Source organism: Trachypithecus francoisi, unplaced genomic scaffold (assembly GCF_009764315.1).
Source record: "Trachypithecus francoisi isolate TF-2019V2 unplaced genomic scaffold, Tfra_2.0 Lachesis_group4, whole genome shotgun sequence".
NCBI lineage: Eukaryota > Metazoa > Chordata > Mammalia > Primates > Cercopithecidae > Trachypithecus > Trachypithecus francoisi.
The window spans coordinates 47,618,805-47,641,639 of NW_022681469.1; the positions used below are offsets into that span (position 1 = coordinate 47,618,805).

Sequence of the window (22,835 nt, forward strand, 5' to 3'; positions counted from 1 at the left end):
ACTGTTCCCATTCTGCCAGGTTTTAAATGGTAGCATATGAAACACTTAATTCTTTGTGCTGTCCAAGCAGGAATATTATAGGCATGGCAACGTTCTTTTTCAGATTATAAAAAGAATCTGTTACTTACTTAGTTATAGGTACAAAATAACCACATCTATCTATGCAAAAACACATTTTTAGTAAAATGACCCGAGTTGAAAAGTACTAGGAGAGGACAGTCAAGGAAATACCACTGTATTTTGGGTGGGAGGGAGGAAAATGTTAAAGAATCTAGCATTGAGGTCATATTGCTTTCGAATATTGAAACTGAGTTTGGAGTAAACCCTGTTGCATGGCAGTAGACAAAGACTTGCTAAACTAAATTACATGTAAATACTAAAATGGAAGGTGTTTGTGTTATGACAACATGATGTGATGAAACATTTACCTACATTTTAGAAGTAAGAAAAATGTGGAGATGCCTTTTGAGTAACTAAGTGATCATACTGATTTTTTTAATTTCCTCTAACAAGAGACCTCAAAGCTCCCACATTTTACAAGTATGAGAACTCACTTCCAGAGAGGTTAGACAAATTGCCAAGGTTATTGAGCTAGTTAATTGCATAGCCAGGATTTAAAATCTAGGTTTTCTGATCCTTATTATTATGCTCTTTTATTTTTCTTACAAGGTTTCTACTATTGAATGTGTTTGGTTTTATAAATATCAATGAATCTTGAATGGATACTGTAGAAAACTACTTGAGACACTGAAAAGTTTTCTTGGGGGAAATAAAGATTTATGTAAATTCACAGGCATTGGCAATGTCACATGCTGCCTCAGCCTTTTATTGTGGGAGATAAATGGGACTAGGAAAATGAGATAGCACAGAAACAGTTCATCTATCCCCAGCTCCTCCACCTGCAATACTGTTTCCTTTGTCCCCAGCACTACAAAAGAAAACTCAAGTTGCTAGCTGGTAAAATAGATGTTTTGCCTCCTATAGCCAATCTTTTCAGCCAGTATTTTTCCTGCTTGCAACTGACAGCACAGTCCCCCACCCCACATACCACATACACACATACATACACACCACCACTACCACTAAGAGTGCTGCCTCCAGTTTCCAATTCTCTTACAACTTTTGAGGCAAGAAGATAAAACTTCAGCATTTTATAATTTTTTTATACTATTCCTAACTAGTTGTTGACCATAAAGCCAAAGAATCTCCACTTGAATGACTTTCATATCTATCTAAGCAAACGCACCAAGATAGGAAACTGAAGTGGGGTATAACTCTTTCAAAGATAAATGTGCAAGCCATTTTTGCAGGGATTATATATAATATACACACACACACACACACACATATATGTGTGTGTCTAAGTAACTCAAAAGAATCAACCGAGAAACCATTAAAATAAGTTTCAGAAATGCATTAGAAAGGGCTTCTCACAGTTTTAGTAAGCTAATGACCTACTCTCCCAAGAGAGAGCTAGAATGTGAAGTGTTGCCCAAAATTATCTGACCTACAGTGAAATACATTTGGGAAACTCTGCTTCCAGTGATTCTGGAGACATGGACCGGATCTGTCTAGCCATTTAAAGGTGGATGACCTAGTGGGCGCGTTTCCACATGGCGCGTACTACACATCAACATATGTGTGTTGATGCCAAAGAAGCTAAAATAAGTTGTTGTCAAAATATTTATGGGCTTGATTGAAGTTGTTAGCGTATATAAAAAGAAAATAAAGCTACCACGTGGGTTTTAGTTTTTAGATTTTTTCTGTCTTCTGTTGACATGAGTGACAACCATAATCTTACATTCAAGCAGCTTACATGTTTAACTTAATGTGTCATTGTATTTGATAAATAAAACTCTGGTGTTTGGGGTTGCTTTTTATTTTTGAAGCAACACCATATCGTTACCTTCAATCAGATTGTTAGAGAAATGTAGTTTCCTAGAATCACTTAGGTTACAAAAAGCTCTTTAAGTTTTCTAGTTAATAAATCTAAATCAAAGCTAGATCGAGCTAATCCCTTTTTGAGTAGGGAAAGCTCATTTCATTCATTGTGTGTGATACGTTATCTCCTTGATTCCACTTTAAGTATCATGTGCTATAGCGCATTTGACCCTATTTCTTGTAATGTTTAAGGAAGTAATATTTCCATGTTTGATGATAGCTTCTTGTCAAGAGTGTTTTCAGGTGATCAATTTAAAGATAACATCTCAGTAAATACTACTACCATCTGGCATGGCATCTTTCTGAGGAATATATTGATAATCTCATAACTACTAAGCACTCCTCACTGGGCTTGACTTAGCACATATCCTCATTTGAATGTATTCTGCATAGCACACTCTGGAAAATTCACTCAAATTCTATAAACCTGCATACATTCCATTAATACTGCATCTCAAGAATGCCCTGTAAGAAAAATAGGTTTTTGTTTGACATGCTTTTTGATAAGCATAACTTTCTAAATTTTGACACCCACTTAAAGGAAAGCAGAGCTGAGCCACGACTCCTGCAGGAGCTGAGCCAGGATACTGTTCTCCTGCATTGAAAAGTTCTGATGTTTAAGACACTATAATGGAAGAAAGGGAATGTATTTCTGTGTTAATCTTCTGTTACAAGTTTTCCACTTTATTTTCAAAACCCTAAATTGTTAGAACTTGTGGAGAGAAATAAAAACTCATTTTCACTGTGCCCAAGAAAGAAAAGAAAACATTTGAGTGGGTTTGAGTGCTGAGAATGGGAAGGTTTATGACTCCTTCCCTTGGGCAAACTATTAAACTATGGCTCCCTTCTCTATAATTGCTTTGGAAATGGTAACAGTACAACAGTACTGCCTGTGTATGTGCATATGTATGTTGACAGTTACAATAAACCAATAAAATGATCTATTTTCTCCTTATCCAAGGATTTCCTGCTGCAGATATTTACTGTGTTCCGAATATTGATACGCCCAGAGATGTTTCCAAAGGACTGGACTGTTATGCGCTTGGTTGCTAACAAGTAAGGCATTTAAGTTGATGATAATTGCAGCTCAATGTATAGAGGAAGAAGAGAGTACAAAATAATCTTTTTCATTTGATCTCAAATGTGAAGTGGTGGGTTTTTTTTTTTTTTTTTTTGCCTCTGAATTAAGCCTTTTTTTTTTTTTTTTTTTTCTTTTTTTTTTTTTTTATTTGAGACGGAGTCTCGCTCTGTCGCCCAGGCTGGAGTGCAGTGGCCGGATCTCAGCTCACTGCAAGCTCCGCCTCCTGGGTTTACGCCATTCTCTCGCCTCAGCCTCCCGAGTAGCTGGGACTACAGGCGCCCGCCATCTCGCCCGGCTAATTTTTTTTTTGTATTTTTTTAGTAGAGACGGGGTTTCACCGTGTTAGCCAGGATGGTCTCGATCTCCTGACCTCGTGATCCGCCCGTCTCGGCCTCCCAAAGTGCTGGGATTACAGGCTTGAGCCACCGCGCCCGGCCGAATTAAGCCTTTTAAAAAAATATTACCACTTGTCTTGAACTACTGTTTTCCTTTATATATATTACCATCATTCAAAAATCAAACAACATAATAGCATATGCATTGAGAAGTTCTGTTCCCATTGATCCTCTACCCCTAGGCTGTATAACCACTTGTATTTGTTTCTTACATGTCCTCCTAGTGTTCTTTTATACAGAGACCAGCAGGTAATGTAATATACACACTGTTCTGTATAACACTCTTAGAAATCCTGGCAACCTTTCCGAATTAATAGATAGAAAGCCTTTCATTCTTTTATGTATTTTTCTTTACAGCTGAATAATATTCCACTGAATGGCCATACCATAGTTTATTTAACCAATTCTCTGTTACTAGAAATTTGAATCATTTCTGATCTTTCTTAATTCGTCTTAACAAAATACATACATTAAGCATCTGCCGTTTGCTCCACACTGGGAATAAGACATGACCCTTGAGGTGGACACATGGAGATTGAAGTTCTTTTATTCATCCAAGTGGTATGGCCAATAGACAGGTGAAAATATTGCCCAGAGGAAACTTCAGAACAAAACATAGGCATTTGGGAGGTTATTGACATAAAGTTGATATCGGAATCTCTAGAAGATGATAAATTCAGTTTATATTAAGCATATCCAGCATGATCTGAGAGCAATGCTAGAAGAGAGAGGAGCCAGGAAAGGATATTAGGGCAGTCGGAATGGCAGGAATTGATCCTGGAGAGTACAGTGTCATGGATTTATCTGCTCTCTCCACTTCCTGTCTCCATAGTCTCAGGATACAGAATGGAAAAGTGCTCTAGGAAACTGGCCTGGTCTTCACTTCCAAGCTTGTTATTTACCCTATTTCATTAGCATTCTCATTCTCACTCTTCAAGCCCACATTTGCCTGCTTTCCCTTCTTCCTCTTATCCGAACGCCAACACCCTCATGCTCAGGATGAAGGTTGGATTCTCTAAGCTTCTATCCATAGGCCACGGTCGCCCTGTGTTTTCTCCAGATGGCAAGCTTTGGTGGTGGTGAGAGCTGCAGGAATATAGGATTCGATTTTGATTATATATGCTCAACATGGCTTCTGCTGCAGTATACATTTTTAGACTTGGAGGTGTTAGAATGATGTGTTAAAAACTTTGTGAAGTAACAAATAGTATAACATAGCATATTATATTTTACATAAGTACAGAAGCAGCTTTTCCATTTTGAAGACTAATTGAGACTGTTGAAATAACTCTCTTTAGAATTTAACATATTTAATTTGATATCTGTGAGTAGAATCAACTATCTATTCATTTGGATGTCCCCATGCTACAGATTTAGGTGGGAGTTTTTGCTCATGCATCTGGCCTTATAACCAAAGAGCAAGCATTCTGGGTACCTGGAAAGGGCTGTGAGGTAATCCAAGGAGCCAGATGGGAAGAGGTCCAGGCTATGGACATCATCATCATGCAGCATCAACATTTGGTCATTCTGCCTGACTCATGTGCAGAGGAATATTTTGGATTGAATTAAAATTTCAGTGGTAGAAATTCAAACTGAAAGTAACATTGACATTTTATTCCTTACATATACAATTTCTGCTTAAGCTTGCCTAAAATTGTGACAACCGTGTGGCTTTTTGATATTAAATACTGCCTCTCTCTGCCCCATCTTCACTCCAATTTTGAAGACCTTATGGTCACACAAGTGGATAGCAGTCTGAGAAGTATAGATTCTGCTTTTGAGTAAACACACAGTGTTCAGAATTTTCATTTACAGTGTTAACCAAATAGGAAGATGATTTTGTTAGAGATGAGCTCTGTGTAATACATTTAAACAGAAGATTATTCCCATAGCAAACCCAAGAAATGTGCCGTCACTCTTTGCTAAATGTAGTGACTTCATTCCATTGCCACCCGTGTGAGTGCTGGTAGGGGTATGGTGCTGCCTCTCCACTGGCAATGGCTGGTGGCTGCGAGTCCAGCCTCATTCATGGAGAGAATTCTAGACACTCCAGTGTCTAGAGAGACCACTGCCAAGTTGGAGCAGCCAGTCTGCTGCATGTTCTTGCTCTTGCCTCTTCTTTCCTGTCCTCTCCTCTTTTAATAGTCTAACCATTCTCCTCCATTCAAGTCATGAAAGCAGATGAGGTTTGCTTTGCTTCATAAATGCAGCATAGTCCAGAAATTAGCCCTCTACTATTTATGCTTTGTGAAAAATATTAACCCATATAGTATTGGTAGAAAACTAGATTTCTGAAAGATGTTAAGGACATCTTAAATATGTTAAAGAGCATACACTAGGAAGAAAAGGTTTCCGCTTGGCTAAACCTTGTTGAAGCACGTTGCAAGAGTTACATCTACGTCTCTGAAGTTGACCACCTTTTCTTCCATAGTTTCAATTTTCTTAGACAAACATTTGTTCAGGGCCTCTCAACGTGGCATTTTAACTCAAATTCCCACTTTTATTAACCCAGTCGTGTGCTTAATGCATATCAAATTGATAGCAGATGGCTGAGAAGTCACCATTGCCCTACCCTTGGACTCAATTGACTTGCTCATCCCTCAAAATGAATGTTCTTTTTTCTGTTGGTCTTTTCTTCCTGTGTTTTCAAGTAAATTAAATGCCTTTAACGTTCATCTATAAGCTGTGTTGTTCCAAATCTTGTAGCTTGCCTGCTTCGTGTGAAGCTCTGCCAGAGTTTGTGACCAGACACCTGGTGATTTGTATAGTTCTTTATTTTTTTCTACCTGCATGCCTAATATTGTATAACATAGCAAGTGTGCCCACTCACAATTCTGCAAGGGCAAGAAGCATTTCTTCTCTTTCTTGTTTGCTGCAGAGCTATCTCATGACCCCCTGTAAGTTCTTGGTAGATGTTTCTGATGAGAACAACTGCTCAACCTAATAAAGAAGAAACATAAGGAAGATGAAAATTAAGTACCAAAAATACAGGACACTTTGAAACAAGCTTCTCTCCACCCCCTTCCCATACACATTGTGAAATAAAGTACAAAAATAAAGTCACAGCTTTATACATATTTTCAAGAAGAAAAATCTTGTAACATACTTGCTTACTGAGGAAAGGAAAAACTCTCTCGCTCTTCAGTTGAAATTTCAGGTCTTTATTTTGGTTATCTTGTGTGCGTATTGGCCTCAAACATATCATACATTAACCAACTTGGGTTTCAAATGAGATCTACATAGCCAAAAAGGGATTTGTTAAATCAAAGTTTCTTAGAGAGATTGTCCATTCATTTACTGACCCATTTATTCTGCCAGTATTCTCCAGTGCCTAATGTTTAAAATAAGTACTATAAAGACAAAGAGCACAGGTCTATGAGGGTGTTATGAAATGAACATTGTTCTGGACTAGTACAGGAGGGGTCTTTCATGAAGGAGTGAGGCTTGAACTGAAAGCTAAGTAGGGGTAACAAACAGCAAAGGAAGAATGATTCTGTCAGTAGGAATATCATCTACAAAGGCCCTGTGGTCAGAGTAAATGTGGCACACTCAAGGAACTGAAAGACTGTTAGTGTGGCTGAAATGTGGGGAGGGAAGGAACCAGTAAAGATGAGGTTGGTGGAGGAAGACAGAGCCCAGATATTGGTATGCAGAGAGACCAAAGAGAAACCAGGGAGAACCAGTTAGGAGCTTACTGCAGCCATCCAGGTAAGAGATGTTGATGATGGCTTGGACAGGCGGATAGCAATGAAGGTAGTAAGAAGATTGGTTTAGGAAATAAGGATGATAAGACTTGCAAGTGACTGGGTGTGGGTGGGAGAAAAGAAAAGTAATGGAAGATGTTCCTTAGATGCTTGGCCTAAGCAAAAGGATGAATTGTGATGCCATTCACCTAGGTGGGAAAAATGGAGAGAGGAGTAGCATTGAGGATGAGAGAATTGAAGAATTCCATGTTGAACATAAGTTTGAGGTATATTAGATTTCCAAGTGGAAATGTAGAAGGGAAAGCTACACGTGCTTGCATGGAGCTCAGGGATGACATTGGGGCTGGACATGTATGTTTGGGCTCCTCAGCATATGGTCAGGATTTGAAGCCTTGGAACTGAACAAGAGCACTGAGGAAGAAAGTACAGAATGAAAAGAGAGAGACAGTACTGAGTCCTGGGGCATGCCAACATTTTAAAAGTTGGGAAGTGGAGAGGTATCCAGTGAAGAAGACTGAAAAAGAACAGCCTGTGATGTAAGATGAGAACCAGCGAAGTATAGTGTCCTGTGAAGAAAGCATTTCAAGAAGGAAGCAGTATCTAGAGCTGCTGGGAGGTTGGTGGTGATGTGGACAGACAACTTGTCCCGAGATTTGGAAGTGCGGTGGATAGTGGTGACCATGACAAGTGTTGTTTCAATGGAGTGGTAAAAAGGAAAACCTGATTAGAGTGAATTCAAGAGTGAATAGGAATTGAGAAACTAAAACAGCAATTACAGGAAAAGTTTTGCTATCAAAGGGAGCAGAGAAACAGGGCTGTATCTGGAAGGAGATACTAGGACTGGGATTCTTTTTAGAATATGGGATATTACAGCATGTTGATTTACTAATAGGAATGGCCCTGTTAGTAAAAGACAGAAATATTGGTGCCAAAGAAAACGGATAATTAAAAGAGCAATGTCCTTGGGCAAGCAGGGATGGGATTGCATGTAAGGTTGCTACGTATGCCTGCCCAAGAACTATCTGCTACCTGTCCATGACAAGCTTGCACATAAAAATAAATCATCAATGTAAGCATGCAGTATAATTAAACTGACATTGTTTTTTGTGGTAAGACTTTCTCAAGGAAGGAAGCTTCCCACACTTAGAGCATCATTGATCTAGTGCACATAAAGAAAGCTAGGAGCATTGACAGTTTATCCATAGTAACAGGAAGGAAGGCGGAATATGCACTACTGACCCTGAAAAGTTGAGTGGTAAAGTAGCTAATCTGCTGAGCATCCATTGACACAGCTACTATTGTTTTGTTTTTGGCTTGTTTAATTAAGTGTAAGTTATCCTTAAAGGCTTTTACTGTTCAGGGAGAGCATAGATATTTATTTTTTATCAAAACTATATATTACTATGCTGAATGTGCCAAACTTGAATAGTTATAGCAAATAATGACAAAAAAATTGCTTGCACAATCCATCTCCTCCAGGTGAGTTGTGAGGAGTTGGTAGAGAGAATGAATGCATGAAGGAAAGGCTTTCTTAGGGTTTAAGCCAAAAAGGTCAAAACAGAGGCTGTTGGCCATATGAGTGGTTTTCTACCAGTACTGCCCAGTGAAGTGCTGGTAAAAAGAGTTTTCAGAGTCACTCCATGTAAATCCTTTTCCATTCTTTTTGCTTCATCCACACTGCATGCCCCATTGACTGAAAACAAAATCACTCCTTTCTCTGCTTCCCTGCTTTAGCTGATTCTGTGCCCTCCACTTAGATCAGCTTTGCCCCTGTCTAATTTCAGTCTGTTCAAAATAGCTTAAAAATAAAATAAAAGTTGTATAAACTTCACATTTTAGAGTCATCTAATATGGCAAACAAGTATAACAAAGCATAGACTCAAATGTAATCATAAGGCCACAGTCATTTAACACACACTTACTAGTCTCCACCCCTGTGGATGCCGTGGCAAACAAGGCCAAATTCCCAGATGCCATTGCTCTCTAAGTCCCAGCCCTTCCTTGTCTTCTCTTCCATGTGTATACCAGTCCTCAAAATAAGAAGGATGACCACATGCATCAGAATCACCTACTTGGGCCTGGTTGCAAACCTCCCAAGCCATAGGTAGTGGTAAGACCCTGAAGTCTTAAGCATCCTTTGGGGTGATTCTCATGCATGCTGAAGTTTGAGAACCACTAGTTTGGATGCATTCCCACATTGGTTATCCAGGAATTTCATCTCCCCCAAATGTCTTTGTGTTGATTTTTCGCTGCCCCAATTAATCCACCAGGTTGTAGGGAAATTGTTGGACTCCAGGTTCAGATGTCCTTAGTTTTTCATTGTATACACATCAATATTGTCCAGACCCAGTTTATCCACAGAGGTATTTCTCTCAGTCCATGTATGATTTTTGGGCTTGTGTTTGAGCAGATTATCAAATTGGAGTAATTAAAAAAAAATTATGGGAGATAAGCTTTCCTGGGTGAGAGGGAGAGGGAGAAAGAGGGTTGCTTGAAGTTATTTCTTAAGCCCAAAATGAGACGGCAACTGTAAAACCATAAAGCAATTACTTTGATTTCCTGTACACCAGTTTCTCTTTTAGACGTAAGTTTTATCATGCTGTGCCTGTAGATTATGATTGTCAAAAATGATCCTAGTGCATGCCTTGCTGTGGCAGTAATCAGTAATTTGGGCCACCCACAGTGGGGCCGAGGAGGGCAGATCACTTGAGGTCAGGAGTTCGAGACCAGCCTGACTAACATGGCAAAACCCCATCTCAACTAAAAATACAAAAATTAGCCTGGTGCAGTGGTGGGCACCTGTAATCCCAGCTACTTGGGATGCTGAGACAAGAGAATCGCTTGAATATGGGAGGCAGAGGTTGCAGTGAGCAGAGATCACACCACTGCATTCCAGCCTGGGTGAGGGAGAGACTCAGTCAGAAAGAAAGAGAAGAGAGAGAGAAAGAGAGAAAGGAGGGGAGGGGAGGGGAGGGGAAGAGGGAGGGGAAGCAAGGAAGGTAAATAAAGAATAAACCAGTAATTTGGCCATTTGTGGTAGCAGATTAAAAATCTTTTTTGACTATTGAGTTGGAACACTGAGATTTGCAATATCCCCATGTTCAAACACTGAGTAATGAGTGAAAGAATGAAACCAGAGAAGCCACATGGTTTTGGATAAATTGAAACAGGTAAAGAACGGTCCCTAAACACCACAGGTATCCACTAAAATGAAAGAGCAATAATGTATAAATGCCTCTGGCTGGCTTAGGGACCTGTGTGTTAGGAAATGGTCTCAGTGATGAGTTACCGTAGAAAGCTCTGGGAACTGCCTTGGTGGCTTGGGCTGAATGTTATAGGTAGGAAAGAAAAGCCTTTGAACAGTCATTTTAAGATCTTTCTAGCCCTGAGCAGTCATATTTTTGGAGGCCCTACTCCTCATCCTATCAGACACTAAGTAGACCCACATGCCACATTGGCTACAATTTTGCTGAAGAAAAAAGTATAAGTATTTTTTATATTTGCTTCTTAATTATTGGCTTATCAAGTAAAATCATTTAATTTTGATTGGCTGTGATTTCTCAGCATTTATGTATACTATATTTAGGAATTGTAAAATTATAAAATCTATAATTTAAAAAAAATTGCATAAATATTGGACAATTAATGAAAGTCATCGTGTCCCTTTCTGTGGACATGTAATTATTCATTATTTTTACTTTTTATTTTGCAGTTTCAATTTGGTGCATAACATTCTTTCAGGTCTCAATGTTTTCGAAAGTCCCTAAAAGGCTTACAGGCCCTATGCCCTGTGCCTCTTTCTGCCTAATGGTAAGGCAGCCCTGATAAGAGGGTGAGGTGTTCAATCTAGAAATAAGAACTGCAGGCCCCATATGAATCGTGCTAACATTCCAGAAGTCAGGAGAATGCTGAAGCAGAATTTGTGGGAATATTTCTGACTCGGGCCACTCCAGAGCCTTGCTCTTCTTTGAGTGGTTGCAAACCAACAGCATTAGCATCCGCTGGAGCTTGTTAGAAATACAAAATCTCCAGTCCCACTCCAGGGTTGCTGGATCATCTGCACTTTAACTAGATCACCAGGTACCTGTTAAAGTTTGAGAAGCACTGCCCTAAGGTAGAGCAGTGGTTCTCAGCTCTGGGTACACCATAAGAATCACTTGGGAGTTTTGACAATCTTGATGTTCTGATTGCAGCCCAGACCAATCAGAAGTCTCTGACGATGTGACCCAGACATCGTATTTTAAAAGCTCCCAGGTGATTCTAGGGCCCAGGGCAGGTTGGAGCCACTGTTCCATAGTAAGGCCATGAGGTTCCATGTTGTTTACCAGCAAGTGTACTTCAAAAAGCCACAAATATTTTTTGTGTGTTTGGGATCCACCATGTAAATAACAATTTGGTAATCTTTGCCATGGAATAAGCTCTCTCCTTTGGAAGATTGAGTTTGTTAGCTCCTTTCTGTGACATTTGGCCTGACAGTCCAAATTCCAGATATGTCACGTTTCACTAACACCAGAGGTATTGTGTCTGAACATCAGTCTAAGCTGAAACTGTGGGCCACAAGGTGATTTTTAATGTAAACCTCAGGTGTAGTGGGACTGTGTATATTTCTCCGTTGAACATCAAAGCAGAAAGTTTGTACTTATAACTGTATGTTAAGGATACAGATTTTTGTTTGTTTATTTGTTTTTTTTTTTTTTTTGAGACGGAGTCTCGCTTTGTCGCCCGGGCTGAGTGCAGTGGCGCGATCTCAGCTCACTGCAAGCTCCACCTCCCGGGTTCACACCATTCTTCTGCCTCAACCTCAGGGACTATAGGTGCCCGCCATCACGCCCAGCTACTTTTTTTTGTATTTTTAGTAGAGACGAGGTTTCATCGTGTTAGCCAGGATGGTCTCGATCTCCTAACCTCATGATCCGCCCACCTTGGCCTCCCAAAGTGCTGGGATTACTGGCATGATCTACCGTGCCCGGCCCAGATTTTTCTTCTTTACACTTAGAAGTCCAATGATCTTGCTAGATGCTAGGCAAGAACAACTTCCTTTTATTTTCTGATGATTGAGCTTCAGTTTCATATAATAAAACTTGAGTAAAATACTTTGGAACTTTAATGATGTCTTCAATTATCGTTGATTTTTCCAGTGTCTATGGGAAATTGGCACATTATACCATCATTTGCAGGTCATGTTTATCTTTGATATGACTTTGTCTGATGATACCTGCCATTTAGGGGACTGAAGAAATCATAAGATTTCTCAATCTCATAGGTTTTTCTTATACTTAAATTTAATAGTAAGATTCGCTGAAAGGTGCATATGACATATAGAAAATGCACACCCATGTAACAATGCCTGTTCATGGTAGAGCAGATTCCCATGAAATTGTGGTTTTGTTTCCTTTTCGTTACCTTGAACTTCCACATTTAACCATCAACTTACCCTTGTTAATGTTTCCCTACCCCACGAGAAAGCTGTAATAGTGAGTTTCCCAGCAGATAACAATAATGAATATTTGTCTTTCAAAGTCTATATTTTTCTAATTAGTAAATATAATCTTTATTAGCAAGATAGCCAAGGTATGAAGTTGATCATGTATTTTGTTTTCTTTTTTCATTTTACCTAGGGTGACACAAATACATCCTCCAATTCCAAATCCCATGAACAGAACTGAGGCTTTATCATATCACACACTCATTGCACATGCATCTTAGAATTTTAAGGTCAAAGAAATTTTAAATATCAACAGTTTATATATTGGTCCTCAGTTTATAGCAGCTCAGGGTGGCTTATCTTGCTTTAGTATAATGTTGTATTAAACATTAAGTGAACCAATTGGAAATATATTCAACTTTAAATATTTATCTTCTGGTTATAAAAATTAGCAGATTTTGAACAAATTGCAGAGCTCTAGAACTAATCCCCAAATCCTTCTTTTTAAAATCTCCCCAGTAAGCTACCTGTGTCTGTATTGGTCAGGCTTTTCCTGATTTCTCCGGCCCTGGAGATGACCCTTTCTCTGAATGTCTGTAGCACTCTGTCGGTTTCACACAGCTTAGTTCTGGGTTATAGACAATTTCACAGTCTATAATTGTTTCTTTAGTGGCAGTCTTGTCGCCCTTAAAGAGGGAATCCGCTTTCCATAGCTCTCCCATGCCCTCTAATACCTTAAGCAGGGGAGAACAGAGAGAAGGCTAATAAATACTCAATGTATTCTATTATTTTTTCCTATCCATTTTGTCTTTGGGCTCCATTTTTTCCTCTGTATTTTAAAAAGCATGACTTTCTTTTATGATAATCAATAATCCTAGCACTTGAGGAGGCCCAGACAGGAGAATAGCTTGAGGTCAGGAGTTCAAGACCAGCCTGGTCAACACAGTGACTCACAAAAACTGAAAAACCATTTGGCTGGACACAGCAGCAGGCACCTGTAGACCCAGCTACTTGGGAGGCTGAGGCAGGAGGATCACTTGAGCCCAGGAGTTCGAGGCTACAGTGAGCTGTGATCATGCCACTGCACTCCAGCCTGGGCAACAGGGCAAGACCCTGTCTCGAAAACAGAAAAATATGGAATGTTATGTTTGTAGTAAATCATTTTGTTTTGTTTGGAAATTAACAAAAAACATTACAAAACATCAAGGTAATAATATATTTCTGTCTGAGTCATATGAATTCATAGATCTTTTGTGTATCAGTTTACAAAGGACCTGACTTCAGTGATAGATTCCTTCCCCTTTTTTTGACCCATCATCTCTTTTTTGTTTCAAATATGAATTATTTAATATTGCTCCAGATGCTTACTGAAGGTTTTATTTTATCTTAGTAGCTTTTTATTCTTGTATACTAAATGATTTTCACTAATACGAAGTTTTCACCTTGACATTTTTTTTTATCACTAGTGTTATTATTACAACAGTTCTGTACCTCTCAGATGCACTTCGTAAGAACTTCTTAAATGAAAACTTTGATTATAAGGTAAGCATTCATTTAGATGACTCTCCTGCTTGGGCTAGAAGAATCACATTGTATTATAGGAAATTACCTAACATTCTCTTGGGCCATGTTAGTTTTAACTGTGAGTAATATTAGGATAGTTTTCATTTTATTTGTGAACAAATGAAGGCTGTAATAATGCTTATCGACCTGGGAAATCATAGCGCTTAAAAGGAGATAGTTTTTTATTGTTACTATACATTTTAATTCTTGCTCTTTTCTGTATGATCCCTGTTTATGACAAAGGAGACTTAGAACATAGTGTTTTTTACGTTTTAGAAATGGAGTTTATATGAAGAAAACATATACAAAGTAGATCCTTTAGTTTCTTATCTCTCTGTCTTCCCATTTTTTTAGAATGAATTAATGAAAAGAAAAAATGAAACATTGGTAAGGTTCTTTAAGGCAGAACCCTCTGTGTATCTAGGATATAATGTGATATGCCTGGGTGCCTACAAATTCTTGATATACTATTTTTCAAAGAGCAAATGATAAACAGCAAAGATGAGCAGTGCCTATCTTGGCTTTCTTCCTGAATGGTGGTTCTTTGTTTTGGGCATCTTTGTTCTTACTCTGTTCTTACATATTTCATATTAAACATTTTTATAAAATTTCCTTTTTGGATAATAAGAAAATACAAAAAAGCGCAAATACAATAAAAAAGGAATTTTAATAGTTACATAATATTTGTCTACATCGTAGCTTATATCAAAATTTCATATTTCATTCTTATAAATTACTCATTTTATGTACATTCTTATAAAACTTGGCATATATCCCTAATTATTTCTTTGGTTCTTTTTTTGTTTCTGGTGTTTTTGTTTTTGTTTTTTGAGACAGAATCCTGCTCCGTTGCCCAGGCTGGAATGCAGTGGCATGATATCGGCTCACTGCCACCTCCACCTCCCAGGTTCAGGCAATTCTCTTGCCTCAGCCTCCAGGATAGCTGGGATTACAGGCGCACACCACTATGCCCGGCTAATTTTTTTTTTTTATTTTTAGTAGAGATGGGGTTTTGCCATGTTTGCCAGGCTGGCCTTGAACTCCTGACCTCAGGTAATCTGCCTGCCTCAGCCTCCCAAAGTGCTGGGATTAAAAGCATGAGCCACCGCACCCGGCCCTTAATTATTTCTTTAGACAAATCTTTATTCGTGGAATTGTTGAGTGAAAGGTTGTACCAATTACCTTTGATTGCCTCTTTTCCTGCAGCTAGACCAACACTAGATGAGATTTTTTTTCTGACACATAAAGAAAAAATCCTGTTTGCTTTAGTTTACATTTCTCACTAGTTATTACTTGTTGACTAGCTACTAGTTACTGATCAAATTTCATATTTTTGTGAATTGTTCTTGACTGTGTGTGTGTGTGTGTATGTGTGTGTTTATGTGTGTGTGTTTTAGAAAGAATCTCTCTCTGTCGCCCAGGCTGGAGTGGAGTGGCACAATCTTGGCTCACTGCAGCCTCGGCCTCCAAGGTTGAAGCAATTCTTTGGCCTCAACCCATCGGATAGCTGGGACTACAGAAGCATACCACCAGGCCCGGCTACTTTTTGTATTTTTAGTATAGGCGGGGTTTCACCATATTGGCCAGGCTGGTCTCGAGCTCCTGACCTTGTGATTCGCCCGCTTTGGCCTCCCAAAGTGCTGGGATTACAGGCGTGAGCCACCGCACCTGGCCTGTTCTTGACTGTTATTCATTATTTTACTTAGGGTTTCATTATATTCTTTTTTATTTGTAAGAGCTCTTTATATATAACAGATACTGATTCTGTGTCATATGTCTCCTGGTTTGTTATTTGTCTTTAATTTTACATGGTGTCAGTGGAGAAGTGTGTTCTTTCCATTATGTCCTTTTTTTTTTTTGCTAAGTTTATTTCAGGGAACTTTATTCAGATCTCTTTCTGATTCTGTTTTTTGGTATAAAAAAAACTTAAAAGATTTGCCTGGGCAGGGAATTTTTATATAATGTCTGAATTTAAAGCAATTAGCATATCTGAGGAAGTGTATGCATTTTTTACAAGATCTACGCTAAAAGGAGTTCCAAAAATGAACTCACACAGGAATAAAGAAATCCATCTTATACCTCATCTTCTTGGAGATACTCAGACATATTACAAGAGAAGTCACACATCTACCTTTTAGCATATACCAAAAAGCTCATGAAACCTGGAATACAGCTTTGGCGCAATATACACCTAGATAATAATAGTACTTATTTATTTAGTTACTTCTTTGTTTTAGAAAATTTCAAGCATATGTACAAACAGAATAGTATAATGAACCCCATGATGTACCCATATCCGGCTTCATCTGTTATCAACTCATGGTCAGTCTTACTTCAACTATACCCTCAACCACTTTTGAAGCAAATCCAAAATACTATGTCACTTCACCTGTCAATATGCTTGTAACACCATAGTATTGAAATATCTTGTTCTTGTTTTAGATCTGGGATTCCTACTTTTACCTCGCAGTCATTTTTATAAACCAGTTGTGTCTGCAGTTGGAGATGTTCACACCTTCCAAGAAGAAAAAGGTGCTAGAAAAGTAAGTATCAATGTATAATCAGGTGAGAAATGTTGCCTCTTAAAGAATATTTAGTTCAAATGATTCATAAATTAGAATGCCCATAACTGGAAATCACACAGTGAAGAACCGGTGACCAGGGGGTCAAGAAGCAGTCTTTTCTTGACGTTTTAGTATTTCAAACATGTTTACACATTGTTTTGACCTGGCTCTTTCAGGATTCAAAATGTCTATAGATGCAAAAAATTATGAAACAGATCTGTTTTACTGAAAGGTTTACATGAGGATTTGACTTAGAGGCATCGTGACATGTATATTAAACATCTTTAATTAAAAACTCCTTGCCTTTTAATTCAGAATGATAGATTGTATCCTAAAGACACACAAATACTTCTTTGTTCTGGAGGTGTTGTATCAGGTTTGGTTTTTTGTTCTGTTTCAGGTATGGTGACATGCGGGTAACAATGGGTTGTGAAATTTTCAGCATGTGGCAAAACCTGGGTAAGTGAGGAAAAGAGAAGCCACATCTACTGTAGAGTTCCTCGCTGTACCTTGAAGTGTACAAATGAAGAAAGGCAATTTACCAGTGACACCATTTGAAACCGAATGTCTAAATCAATAAACATCTATAGAAAGTAATTGATACTTTGGCATTGAATAAGGTTACAACAAATTCTTTAAATTGGTCTCTAAGAAAAGTCACCTTACCTTTGTGTGTTTCATTATTAATGAATGATAAACTTTATAATCTAGCATTGCTCCAACATTACACATATTTCCAGCGATGAGGTAACCTTTCAGAATTTGGAACTGTAACAACTCAAAATTTCTAGAACTCTGAATTGAAGCTATGAATCATAACAAATTTAGGTTAAACTTCATGAAACGTTGACTTGAACGTCACTACTCTTAAAAACTTGAAAACATTGTCCTATATTATAAAGAGTATAGCCAAAGGATTTTAAAAGCATCTGCAGTTGCTAAGAAACTGTTGGATCCAATTTTGTTAATCTGCCATAGCAGATAGAGTATATTATCCCAGAAAATTGATGGCACAGATCTGGTCGCATAGAAAACAATAATATTTGGAAAACAAATTGTTTTAAAATTCATTGGCATAAGGTCCCTTTCTAGAGATTTGTAACTTATTTCATTTGGTATGTTAACTATGCAAGTTTTTAGTATTCATTTACTATTACTGCATCTTAATGCTCCTCTTCTATTTATTAAAGAGATTGACCTATTTGAGTTGAATATGTAATGACCTGAAAGTATCTTTTCTCTTGGGCTCATCCAAGCACAACTTGGAGATGGAAGGATTTATTTTCTGTAAATGAAAACAGAACCATTATTGTTTTACTTTCACTCATGTTACAGACTGATTTTTGAGCTGAATCATTACAGGGTGATTTTTTTTAATAGGGTATGTTTATTCCTCAAATATACATAGCAACTTGAGGGACTTTGGTATATATAATTAAGCCCAGTGTTCAATGCTTGCTGGTGATTTCAGGAAAAAGAAAAAAAAAAAAATGAAGCCGGGAGCAATGGCCTATGCCTGTAATCCCAGCACTTTGGGAGGCTGGAGCAGGCAGATCACTTGAGGTCAGGAGTTTGAGACTAGCCTGGCCAACATGGTGAAACACTGTCTTTAATAAAAATACAAAAATTAGCCAGGTGTGGTAGTGGGCATCTGTAATCTCAGCTACTTGGGAGGTTGAGGCAGGAGAATCACTTGAACCTGGGAGGTGAAGGTTGCAGTGAACCAAGACTGCACCACTGCACTCCAGCCTGGGCGACAGAGTGAGACTGACAAAAAAATAACAGTTATCATCTTGAAAACAACCTTCAACTATGTAAGACCAGCCAGAAGATGTCATGGTCTGTCTTTAGTTGCAGCTCAAAAATAGTTTTCTTATTTGGAGACTGCTCTTCTTAGTCTTCAGGTTTTTCAGGTTTCATTCATTCTTTGTGTCCTTGTTTTTTCTAAAGAAGATCAAGGCCCTTGTAGTGTCCGTATTGCATTCAACATTAATTTAGCAAGATTTTTTTTTTTTTTTTTTTTTTTTTTTGAGACGGAGTCTCGCTCTGTCGCCCAGGCTGGAGTCCAGTGGCCGGATCTCAGCTCACTGCAAGCTCCACCTCCCGGGTTTACGCCATTCTCCTGCCTCAGCCTCCCGAGTAGCTGGGACTACAGGCGCCCGCCACCTCGCCCGGCTAGTTTTTTTGTATTTTTTAGTAGAGACTGGGTTTCACCGTATTAGCTAGGATGGCTTGATCTTGTAACCTCGTGATCCGCCCGTCTCGGCCTCCCAAAGTGCTGGGATTACAGGCTTGAGCCACCGCACCCGGCCCTAGCAAGATGTTTTTGAAAGAATGCTGCACTGAATCTGTTTGAATGCACTTGTGGTTGTGTAAGCTCTTTTCTGGGCTCAAATCATGAGAGCAGGACAGATTCTGTTGAGTTACAGGAATGTTAAAAAACATAGCCAGTTCCTGTTCCAGATGCATCTCAGCATTGCCGTCGATGGTTATTTCCACGTAAACCTGTATCCAAACCATAATAGCTATGCATTTAGTCCCATGACCCTTAGGCTGCTAAGTAAAGCTGTCACATGTAATCTCCCTAAACATGTCACTGTATACTTCATAAACTTTTATCCTCTATTTTGTTTTTCTTCTAAAATGAAACTATTTCTGCCTCTCTGGTTTTTATGTTAAATTACTTCTCTGTTTTTCTCAGAGATCTAGAGAATATGGAAAATTTCTGGAGCATATCAATCCCTATAATGCAGTATTTTGTTATAATGTAGCATCAGCATCCTTGGAAGCTTGTAAGAAATGCAAAATCTCTCACTCCACCTTAGACCTACTGAAACACAATCTCTGGAATTGGGGCACGGCAGTCTGTTTTGGCAAGTTCTCCAAGTGATTCTTATGTACTTAGCTAAAAACTGAAAAGCACTGCTTTAGTTTATCCTCTTTCTTTGTTGTTACAGCCCTAAAGACTTAGCTCTAGCACAATCTTAAGACTCTTTTAGAAAAGGCTCCTCCTTTATACTCAACTTACAGATTCCCAGCATGACATGGTTCAAGCGTGGGGTCAGTGTAAATTTTCATTTCATTCCTTGGTTACTGCATTATTTCCCAAGAGCTGTGTCTAGACTTTTCAAAGACTTCCCAAATATTAGGTGAATTTTAAGGTTTGTTGCTGTTGTGCAATAGCTAGAATTGGAAAACATTCGGAAATGTTAAAGCCTCCCTTCCAACATATATTTTTATAAAATGAGGAGAAGAATAAGTATTCAGAGTGATATTTTGATACCCCTTTATAGGCCTTAGATCAGCTTGTTACTTAGGAATATCAAAATACATTTGTTATCATTTGGTTTACTTATAAATATGTCATGTTGAGAATTTGAATGCTATAAGAGAATTTATTCAGGTAATTATAAACTTGCCATGTTTTAATGTAACAGTCCAATAAATTCAATTTGACTAAGTTTATGAAGCACTGGATATATGCAAGTATTTTGGAGGACGTAAGAAAAAATAGTCTACACCTATTAAAATCTTAGTTTTAAAATCTTATATTTTAAAATTTTGTCCAGTTTAGTTGGAACTATGAGAAAGCTTGACAAAGACAACATCATCATGTTTTAGTAAAGCTAGTAAGCTTTTATGATTTCATATATCAAGATCCTCAATATTTTTAATAGATACAAAAGGCAGTAACTTTTAGAAAATAAGATGAAGGGAGGAAATGCCCAAGGTCACTTAATGTACTTTTATCCACTTGAAACTATCTAGTTGGTCTAATTTAGAAATACACATTTTACTGGATAATACTTTTAAATCAGATTTGGTCATTGATGTTTACCTCTGAAGTGTTGAAATTCTTCCATATGCTGGAAACGTTGTTTTTTTCCATTCCACTGAGGACAGGGAGGGGAAAGACACATGTAATTCAGTGACTTGTCTGCTTTTAAACTTAAAGCTGTAGAATTTTAAAATCTGATCATTATATCCCTTAGCAACCTGTGAGCAATTTTTCAACCCTGTGAGACCTAGAACTGCTTACGTTTACAGTGTTATTTTTAACCATAAATCATCTGACTAACAGACATTTAGTTGTGTGTGCTTGACATATTTTATAATTCTAAAATTATATAACAACTTATCTGTAGTATTAAATGTGCTTGTATAATGATTATTTACATAAAGACAGTTTAACCTTTGTTCTGAATAAGTAAATATTTGGATCCTTTAGTATATTTGTAGTTCACACAACTGGAGGAAGCGAGTTCTAACTTCTCTTCTGCTGTCCCCTCAGTCTTGGAGTTTTTGCAAGCAGAGCCATGAGCATCCATTTTTACGTCTACCAGAATGAATCCGTGGCTCTGTTAGTTTGTGCTTCAGCCCTAGTTCTATGAGGTCTGGTTGGGAACATAGAAATCAAATCAAAGGTTTTGTTGTCTAAAGGCAACAAATAGTCCTCCACAGGTCAACAAGGCAGGGCTTCTCTTCTTCGCTTGTGAGACAGCAGTGGATCCTGGGGACAGAAAGGCTTTGAGCTCTTGCCTGGAACCTTAAGTCATGCTGCCTGTCTCCAGTGCATACAGAGCACTGAACACATCATCCTGCTCATATAATTAATGTTTAGTTTTAAAGTATTTTTTAATTGTAGTAAAATACACAAAACATGTACATCTTGGCTTGATGCAGTGGCTCACACCTGTAATCCCAGCATTTTGGGAGGCTGAGGTGGGTGGATCACGTGAGGTCAGGAGTTCGAGACCAGCCTGGCAAACATGGCAAAACCCCATCTCTGCTAAAAATATAAAAATATAAAAATTAGGCAAGTATGGTAGCATATGCCTGTAATCCTAGCTACTTGGGAGGCTGAGGCAAGAGAATCGATGAATCTGGGAGGCAGAGGTTGCAATGAGCCAGGATCGTGCCATTGCACTCCAGCATGGGGGACTCAAAAAAAATAAAAATAAATAAAAATAAATGTACATTCTAACTACACAGGGCACAGCTCAGTGATATTAAGTATATTCATACTTCATGCAACCATCACCACCATCCATCTCTAGAACTCTTTTTATCTTGTAAAGCTGAAACTCTATACCCAATAAACAGTAACTTCTCATTCCCCTGTTTCTCCAGCCCCTGGTACTAACATTCTATTTTCTGTCCCCTTCTATGAATTTAACTACTGTAGGTACTTCACATAAGTGGAATCATACAGAATTTATCTTTTTGTAACTGGCTTATTTTGCTTAACAGATTGTCCTCAAGATTCATTCATGTTGTAATGTATCGAAATTTTCCTTTTTAAGGCCGAATAATATTCTATTGTATGCATATACCACATTTGCTTTATTCATTCATTCCTCAGTGGACATTTGGGTTGCTTCTGCCTTTTGTCTATTGTGAATAGTGCTGCTATGAACATGGGCATATAAAATATCTCTGAGATCTGGCTTTCAGTTCTTTTGGGTATATAGCCAGAAGTGGAATTGCTGGATAATATGGTAATTCTATTGTTAATTTTTTGAGGAACTGTTCTCCACAGCTGCTGTAACATTTTACATTCTCACCAACAGAGCACACACATTCTAGTTTCTCCATTTTCTCTCCAGAGTTTGTTATTTCCTGGTTTTTTGACAGTAGTCATCCTCATGGGTATGAGGCGGTATCTCATTTGCAGTTTTGGTAAAATAATGTATTTTTGGAGCATCAAAGCCAACTAGTGATAAGTAAACACCTTTTCTTAAATATGGTATTCCACAGCGTTTTCATTTTCTAAGTTGAAGGACTAAAAAATGTTCTATCAAGAGCCGTGGTGGAGGAAGGCATATATTTTCCCCCAAAACTTTACCCATCTCTACCCCTACTTGCAAGAATAGAGAAAAAGGTTAGTCTTTACTACTATGTTCCAGCGTTGGCTTTTATCTTTCTTCAGGGTTAAGTTTTTCTTTCTATTTTTAGATGAACTAACATTCTTACTAAATATAAAGTGAGCTCTTTGTTCCACATTTGCAAACACAGCGTCTTGTAACTGCTGTAGAAAAAAAAAATCAATACTTCCCTAGCAGGCTGTTCTGTGTACTTTAAATATAAAACTCCAACAGCCCAAGTAGCAGGTGCCCTAAATACTTCAAAATAAGACCATGTGGCCGACAATTAGAGATAGAG

At 38.2% G+C, this 22,835-nt stretch overlaps 1 protein-coding gene and 1 long non-coding RNA gene across 5 annotated transcripts in view; one reads left to right on the top strand and one right to left on the bottom strand.

Annotated features, from left to right (window-relative positions):
* Window positions 1-22,835, top strand: part of DOCK4 (dedicator of cytokinesis 4) — a 485,368-nt gene that overhangs the window by 379,256 nt on the left and 83,277 nt on the right. For all 4 annotated transcript variants that reach the window (XM_033195053.1, XM_033195056.1, XM_033195057.1 and 1 more), the window contains exons 27-30: window positions 2,903-2,997; window positions 14,013-14,088; window positions 16,552-16,652; window positions 17,074-17,132. In XM_033195053.1, coding sequence (XP_033050944.1) covers window positions 2,903-2,997; window positions 14,013-14,088; window positions 16,552-16,652; window positions 17,074-17,132 — 331 coding nt within the window. The remainder of the gene's footprint in view (window positions 1-2,902; window positions 2,998-14,012; window positions 14,089-16,551; window positions 16,653-17,073; window positions 17,133-22,835) is intronic.
* LOC117073747 lies at window positions 3,947-17,544 on the bottom strand. Its single transcript, XR_004433338.1, has 2 exons — window positions 17,340-17,544; window positions 3,947-6,357 (listed from the first exon to the last, which is right to left on the bottom strand). It is a non-coding gene; the product is annotated as an uncharacterized LOC117073747 (long non-coding RNA).